The sequence below is a fragment of the Chiloscyllium plagiosum genome, chromosome 9 (genome assembly GCF_004010195.1).
Source record: "Chiloscyllium plagiosum isolate BGI_BamShark_2017 chromosome 9, ASM401019v2, whole genome shotgun sequence".
Lineage (NCBI taxonomy): Eukaryota > Metazoa > Chordata > Chondrichthyes > Orectolobiformes > Hemiscylliidae > Chiloscyllium > Chiloscyllium plagiosum.
The window spans coordinates 45,135,168-45,143,661 of NC_057718.1; the positions used below are offsets into that span (position 1 = coordinate 45,135,168).

The 8,494-nt window shown below is 38.7% G+C and overlaps 1 protein-coding gene across 8 annotated transcripts in view; it reads right to left on the reverse strand.

The window, feature by feature from the left end:
• The window catches only part of LOC122552828 (centromere protein F-like), a 105,162-nt gene that overhangs the window by 23,709 nt on the left and 72,959 nt on the right, over positions 1-8,494 (reverse strand). For 6 of the 8 annotated variants that reach the window (XM_043695820.1, XM_043695817.1, XM_043695819.1 and 3 more), the window contains exon 16: positions 5,526-5,663. The exons of the other annotated variants lie outside the window; for them this stretch is intronic. In XM_043695820.1, the coding sequence (XP_043551755.1) occupies positions 5,526-5,663 (138 nt within the window). The remainder of the gene's footprint in view (positions 1-5,525; positions 5,664-8,494) is intronic. 8 annotated transcript variants of the gene reach the window in all.

Sequence of the window (8,494 nt, forward strand, 5' to 3'; positions counted from 1 at the left end):
TCTTCACCCAGAGAGTGGTGGTTGTGTGGAATGCTCTGCCACAGGGGGCAGTGGAGGCCCACACTCTGGATTCATTTAAGAAGGAGTTGGATAGAGCTCTCAAAGATAGTGCAATCAAGGGTTATGGAGATAAGGCAGGAACAGGATACTGATTAGGAATGATCAGCCATGATTATATTGAATGGCGGTGCAGGCTCGAAGGGCTGAATGGCCTACTCCTGCACCTATTGCCTATTGTCTATTGTCACATGGAAATTCTCATGGATGATAAGGCATACACTAAAATTCATTCAAAATGCTCTCTCTATGAAGGTTACAAAAAGCAATAACACATACTTGAAGCTGAAATATTACGATAAGTTTTATGTCCCGTCACCAGCATGTGAAGTTTTTGAGTGAAGTTACATAAAATAAAGCAGCTGGTCAACGTATAACCCTGCTACACACACTTGTCCAGTCTCCCATATGACCATGGGTGGGGTACTAACCACTCCAAAACCTTATTCCACCTCTATGGCTGTGAAGTATGCACCTGGGGAACAATCAGCCAGTCTAACAACGGGTAGGAAGGGGGAATACTACCTCTTCTAGTAAAACTCCATGGCTAGCAGGGACATCCCTGCACCCTCAAGATGATAAAATCTCAAGTCATTAAGGTCACCACCACAGCAGTATTACTGCAGGGAAGCCAGATTTGAAGTCAGCAAGGTGCCAAGCAATTTTTCAAACGGCATAAGAGGAATATTTTCCCCTATGAATTCACAGTATTATTAATAGATTTATATTATTGATAGTACACAAATATAAAATTAATTTTCAATGGGCCAAGTGGTTGTTCAATAATAGTTATGAATATGTATACTATTACACAGTTGCATATTATTAGCAAATTGCAACCTTTTTCAGATTTTAACAGTAACATTACAGAGGAAAAGGGAAGTCCTCATCCTTTCAGTGATTGTTAAAAAAAGTAATTATACTGTGAGTGCTTCAACAACATACAGGAGGAGAGAATCACTTGACAGTAGCTTTTGGATTTTCATGTTTAATTGCATATATCTGAAGACCAGCACTGAACAACAATGACCATTAACTTTTTCACCATTATTAAATTACGTTATCTCAGCAATATAGTCCTGCATCCCTTCAAAGCTCGTGCAATTTGGAATACATGTAAAGCCAATAGCTTACTTTCTGCCAACTATTGTCAAAAAAAAAGCTTAGCTTAAAAAGAGTAAAGATGTCTGTGTGGAGTTTGCACATTCTCGCCATGTCTGTGTGGGTTTCTTCTGAGTGCTCCGGCTCTTTCCTACAGTCCAGAGATGTGCAGGTTAGGTGAATTGGCCATTGTGTTCAGGGATATGCAGGTTAGGTACATTAGTCAGGGGAAATGTAAGGGATTAGTTCTGGGTGGATTACTCTTAGGAGGGTCAGTGTGGACTTGATGGGCCGACTGGCCTGTTTCCACACTGTAGGGATTCTATAGCTTACAGTTTTCACACTGTCATGTTTACCTGATTTTTATGAAATCAGTGACAGCACTATTTTGCCACCTACATTTAAAAAAAACCAAAGCCAAAAACTGGAAATTTTGTATGAAGTATACAAAAATCAAGAAATATTAAATATTAAGTCAAGGGTCAAGAAATGGCCTTCTGCACTTGACAAAACACTCTCAATCGATCATTGGTAGAAAAAAAAAATCAGGCCTTCTCTCAGTTTTTATTCATTCACAAGATATTATGTCAATCTTCCCTTTAGGCTGCAAGGATCTCATGTCTCATTCTGGAACAAATAGGCTGTGTGACCAATGTTCCCTTTGAGATGCATACATGCATGGAGATACAGCAAAGAACTGCACAATGCAACAAATGTGCCCCAAAACGAAAAGAGACATTTGGGACAACATTCCTGATAAAGTCAGCATTTATTACCCGTCCTCATATGCCTGTAAATGGGTGACGCTATATCACTTCAAAGGGCAGTTTAAAGCCAACCAAAATGCAGTAGGTCTGAAGTCACATTCTGACCAGATCACAAAAAGAGTGGCTGATTTCCTTTCCTGGAATAGCATATAGCATGTCTTTTTAGGAAAGTCCTGTAGTTATATGCGCACTATTACTGGTACTACTTTTAAAATTCCAGGTTCCTTTCTAATTGAAGCAAATTCCCCAGTACCCACGGTAGGGTTTGAATTCAATTCTCCCTCCCATTTTCAGACAAAGTCCAAAAGCAGATAAGTTTCGAGGAAGGAAACCTGCAATCTATGATTAAGAGAATGTTCATCATAGGAAAACCCATCTTGGGAGTTCAGTTCGTTGTCACTGGGAATCAGTACATCAATAATGACGAGGCAAATATAAAGGAGTGAAATTTTACTACAAGTAGGTCAAGAGTCATTTTCATCAAGTTTCATGGATGCTTTCCCTCTAGGCCTAGCAGTTTTTTTCTCAGATGATTACCACAAATACACCTCATTATGTAAGTACTGCTAAGCAAATACTCACTCATTGGGATCCTTTGCATTGGTGCCATTTTTGAACCACAGCCATGTCCCCAGTCAAATGCTGGTAGACTTGATTTGCCCTTCACCACATGCTGTGGGACTGCATCGACAATCCAACATTTCTCATGCCACATACGTGGCATAGCTGACATATCACTGCACAATTATACATTCCTGCACTTGTTACTTTTTAAGCATCAATTCATAAAGTCACAGCCCATCTTACAAAGTGATCTCAGACACTGCTACTCTTTCTCAATGCACAATCCCCAATGCTGCACTGCAATGAAAAATGCCAGTGCACTTCAAAGTGCAGCACTGCAGTGCAGGTGCAAACTGTAAGGGGATTGGACATTCTGCTATAAGTTGCATTCTGTTAACGCAAATTCGCTGTAGTGATTGACAAGTTGGGGACAATGTTCCTAAAGTGTGAACTTTTAAAATGTGTTAGCTGTGATGCAATTACATCGCCAACACTTTAAGCACTGGTTCTAAAGCACGATAATGCCGGGTTGGACAAGAACACAACCATCACAATGTAGAAAAACCACCTTTATGCTATGAAGATATAGAGAAGCTGGTACTTGATGGCTTCAGTTCTCCATGAACATAGAGTATTCATGATGCGTACTCTGAGATTGATGTCCAAGATGGAGGTCCAGAGGAAAAAGCATACCCGTTGTGACATTCATGTCTGTCTAGTGTCTATATGGCAAATGGGAAAAAAGGAGACTGCATACTAATGAGGCATGATTACATAGTAAGGAGGGTGATAATCCACTCTTGCCCTTCACGAGTCAGAATCTTGTCTGGACATTCAGCATTTGGTTAGAAAATCTGACCTATTAGTCTCAAACTAAAAATCATCTCACTTAATTTTCTCAAATTTCTCACCAAATCTCACATCCTTCAGGGCCTGGAAAGATTCCACACAAATTGCATCAAAGATCTACAAAAATAAATCTTCCTTGTAAATTGATAAACGAAGTATGATAGGCTGCATACTCAGCCTCATAATTGTACTCCTTATACACTCATGAGTGTGGCCAAATTCAGCTCTAACTCCATTTTTAAATTTGTTGCTGACACCACCACGGTGGATTGGATCTCAAACAACGACGAGCCAAACTACAGGAAAGAGATAGAAGAGTTTAGTGGAACGGTGTAAAGACAACAATCTCTCCCTCAATGTCAGTAAGGCGAAGGAGCTGGTCATCAACTTCAAGAAACGGAGTGAAGGACACATCCAACAATATTGATGGTGATGATGTGAAGGTAGTCGAGAGCTTCAAGGTCCTAAAATATTATCAATAATCTGGCCTGCTTCGTCCACATCGATGCTTACAGTCAAGAAAGCACACCAACATCTCTACTTCCTCAGAAGGCTAAGGAAATTCACATGTCCACCGTGACTCTTACAATTTTTATAAATAGCATCTTATCCGAATGCATCACAGCTTGCAATGGCAATTGCTCTGCCCAAGACCACAAAGAAATCACTGAGAGTTGTAAATGCAGACCAATCAATTAAGCAAACCACCCTTCCAACCATTTACTCCGTCTATACTTCTCACTTCCTCAGGAAAGCAGATAACATAATTAAAGACCCATTCCACCCCAGTTATACTCTCTTCCACCCTCTTCCATTGGGCAGAAGATATAGAAGTTTGAAAACACATACCAACAGATTCAAGAACAGCTTCTTCCCTGCTAATATCAGACATATGAATAGACCTCTCATACATGAGAATTGATCTTTCTCTGCACCTTCTCTGTGGCTATAACATTATATTTTATATTCTGTTCTATTATCCTAATGTACTTATGCAAAGTATGATTTGTCTAGATAGCATGCAACACAATTTTTTTCATTGTATCTTGGTACATGTGACAATAATAATAAATCAAATCAACAGGGTAAATCATAATGGAATTATTGCTCTGATCCAAGTTTGGGAGTTAAAGGAACATGGGAACAGCAATATGTCATTCAGTCCTTGACGCAAATTCCATTAATGAGATCATTGCTAATCTGTGGCCTATGTCCAAATACCTGACTTTGGCCCATACCTGCTAACAAAAATTTATCTATCTCAGATTTAAATTAACTTCTGATCTAATAACAAGTGTGGACTGTGAAAGAGAGTTCCAGATCTCTACCACCCTGTGTATGTAGAACGTATATGCTTTCTAACATCTTTCCTCAATGATCTTACCCTAATTTGTAGACTATGCCCCTAGTTTTAGAATCTCCAGTGGAAATAGTTTATTTTTACCTTGTCTTTTCCTGTTAATAGCTTGAAGATTCCAATCAAATCATCTGCTAACTTTCTAAATTCTAGAGAAAACAGACTTAATTTATACAATTTCTCCTTATAACTTAATCCTTGAAGTCCAAGTACCATTCTTCTAAAACTACTATAGTCCCTCCAAGGACAAGGTATCTAAGATATCTTCCCAAGGTGTGGTGCCAAGATCTGCTGAACAAAAGGAAGCGAGGATAAGACAAAGACAGTTTATCTAAACTATAATTTAAAACTGAAATGGAGTTTGGTGTATGTAATGCTACCAATCTGTTAATTGCCTAGTTCAATATGTAATTAACACAAATCTGTTGAATGTCTACTTTAAATGTTGCAGTGTACTAGGAATATGAGGAAGAGTTAGCCAAACTTGGTGCACTACAGTGAAAGCACTGGGTGTGTGGGGATTGCTGCATTGAAGGGGTTGTTTTACACACAAAACATCACCATACAAATTTATAAAGGATTGAGATGAATGTGGTTAGAAATCCAATATACTAGGTTTATAATTTATTTTACCAAACATTGAGAGGAATATCTAGTTTATATTGTACTCTTTGGCTAACTATCACAGTTTGAAATGGACACGTGCACAAGTGAAAGACACTCAGAATTTGTGCACGATAAAAGGCATGGTCAATTTAACCTCTCCTAACGGTGTTCAATTTACATTAAGAGACATATGTTGCATGTGGCCAGATTCCATTATGTTTTACCTTGCAGATAGCATCCTTAAATGCAACATTGATTTCTTCTTTTGCAGCCTTTATCTTTTTGATTTCCATGTCTTGTGCAGTAAACTGTAATTCCATTTCGACCATTTTCTTTTGGTATGACTGTACTTGAACTTCATGCTAACAAATTAAAGACAGCACTTGATAAGGAAATATTTGTCAAATTAAGTATGTACAAAGTACTCTGACATTAATACTAATGGCTGATAAAGTAAAATAAAAAAATACTAGCCAACAAGCATTTAATCTCCGAAAAGTCCAAAACATGTCAAATGATAATTACAATCAAATTGCAACAAATTTCAATGAATGATTTACACCAGTCTAACTTTGACGACTAATTAGCTAAAAATAAATATTATCTCTCACAAAACCATTTATGCAATGTTCTATTTAGGAAAAGTATTTTTCTTTTACTATTCTTTCCAACGAAAAACATATTTATTTTCTTAGAGAACTCAGAATTCATCTTCTAAAAGGAAGCAGCTTGTTCACTTCATTTCAAAGAATGAGAAATAACAACAAAACTGTATGCAGGAGCAATACTATTTCAAAGAATTTCTCAAATAAATACTTAAAATCCAAGCAATCTGAAACAGCATTTTGATTAGATTAGATTCCCTACAGTGTGGAAACAGGCCCTTCAAACTTAATTCAGATTATTCATGGCTAACTACTAGTCAGGTATAAGCAGGGAATGAAAACCCCTATAGTATGTCTACATATCACAAGCAAAGAGGCAAAACAATAAACTTTCAGTCTGCATGGCTAAAGAAGAACAAGTATGAAAGAAGTGTATTCATCTGACAAATGGAAGGCAAGCTTATTGCTGAACCTGCAAAGTTTGAGAGGCATTTTTAAAACCTTGACATCAGTCTATTGCGTTCAAAGTTTCAGGAACAGCAAATAATTCACTCCCTTGCCGATTCATTCCACAGTGTGGAATGCAGATTCATACTCATTGTATTCAAACAGATAATTTTAATTCTGGAAGTGAATTAAAATCTTATGCCCGAAGACTACATTCAACAAGTACAGTAATAAGCATAGCCTCTTCATAATGTGCAAGGTTCCCTGGCATCCCTACCCCAGCTAAGAGAATGGTGTAAAGATTGCCAAGATGATCGCTAATTAGCTATTAATAGACTTGAGGTAGACGATCTTTACCTTGGGACAGCAAGTCCTGTCTAAGTTGAAAGGCAATTAAAGATCAGCAGCTCCCAAGATTTTCAACAGAATCATGCATGTTGGATCAGAATTTGTACATTTGGAAATCTTGTCAATTGTTAAGATGGCAGGAACCTCTCAGATGGACAGATGATGGTAAACCTCTCAGATGGTAAAGATGATGGACAGCTGAAACTTGAGAGGCCATTAAGGGACACTATTGTATGGAGAAATATAACTTTGGGAGGGGCACTCAGATGGAATCAAGGGGCCCAATTAAGGAGGATAATCCACTGCCCATCATCAGCTCTTGCAGGGAATCTGCTGGACTATTTCGGTGGGGGCCTCTTCTGCTGTTGGTTGATGCTCCAATCCTTAAAACCTTTTTGACAGGAAAGCATAAAATCCAGACCATAACCTATTTCCAACCATGACCCATGCAATTGTACCTTGCAGCTTCTTGCATGGTCAAACAGAAACGTACCCATAAATCAAAAAGATATATGAACACACAAATGGTGGACTGAAAGTACCTTGGATCATGCAGTGCTCCTGAGACTCAGGCTTATTTCTAGATTTATTTCTAGATTTCTTACAGTTATTAAGAAATATTTGGAGGGAGATGGGCCAAGCCCAGGTAGGTGGGGCTAGTTTAGTTTGGGATTGTGTTCGGCATAGACTGGTTGGACCAAAGAGTCTGGTTCTGTGCCATATGACTCTATGAGAATAAATATTGGTCTGGAAACAGGGAAAGCTCCCACTTCTCTGAATAGTATCACAAGATCTCATCCTCTCCAACAAAGGACTGAATAGGCCTCTGAATTAACTTATCTGTGCATAGTTTCCTCCATACTCTACCAAGGTGCCAGCCTGGATTATGTGCTAAGGGTTCAAAATCAAATTTAGATTTGGAGGTTACTATTGAGCCACAAAAAGAAAAGTACATGTCGGAGAAGAAGGACAATTAAAGACTGGAACACTCTGGCTGTAAATAGAAGAAGGAAGAAATTCGATAACATTGACCTTCAACTTCATTATTCTGAAGAAGAGTAGTTTCCAAGTATTATGGTGTCTGGTGGAACAACACAGGGTAAACCCTCCTGCTTAATTTAAAACCAGCAACACCAAAAGATTTATCCTATACAGTAATCTGTAAAGAGCGAGTGGCCAAGAACTATTTAAAGTAAAAATTAACTACTTTATTCCTTAAAGTATAACAGAAAATAATGAACTAAACACTATTTACAATTCAAAGTTTGTGCGAAGATTTGTAGCTCAGGTGCTCGATGTTGTGGTTCTGTTCGCCGAGCTGGAAGTTTTTGTTGCAAACGTTTCGTCCGAACACCGAACGGAGAATTCACTACAAGGGTATACAGGAAAGCCACACACACAGACCAAGTCCTAAACTATGAAAGTAACCACCCCAACACACACAAACGAAGCTGCATCAGGACACTATTCAAAAGGGCCACAACACACTGCAGTACACCAGAACTGCAAAAAGATAAAGAGGAACACCTATACAAGGTATTTGCCAAAAACAGATACCCACGCAACTTCATCAACAGATGCCTAAGAGAAAGACCACGGAACGAGGGCATACCACAACCAAAAGGACTAGCCACACTACCATACATCAGCAGCATCACGGAACTGACAGCCAGACTACTGCGACCACTAGGACTCATAACGGCACACAAACCAACAGCCACGCTCAGACAACAACTCACAAGAACGAAGGACCCGATACCCAACATGAGCAAGACAAATGTAGTGTACAAAAT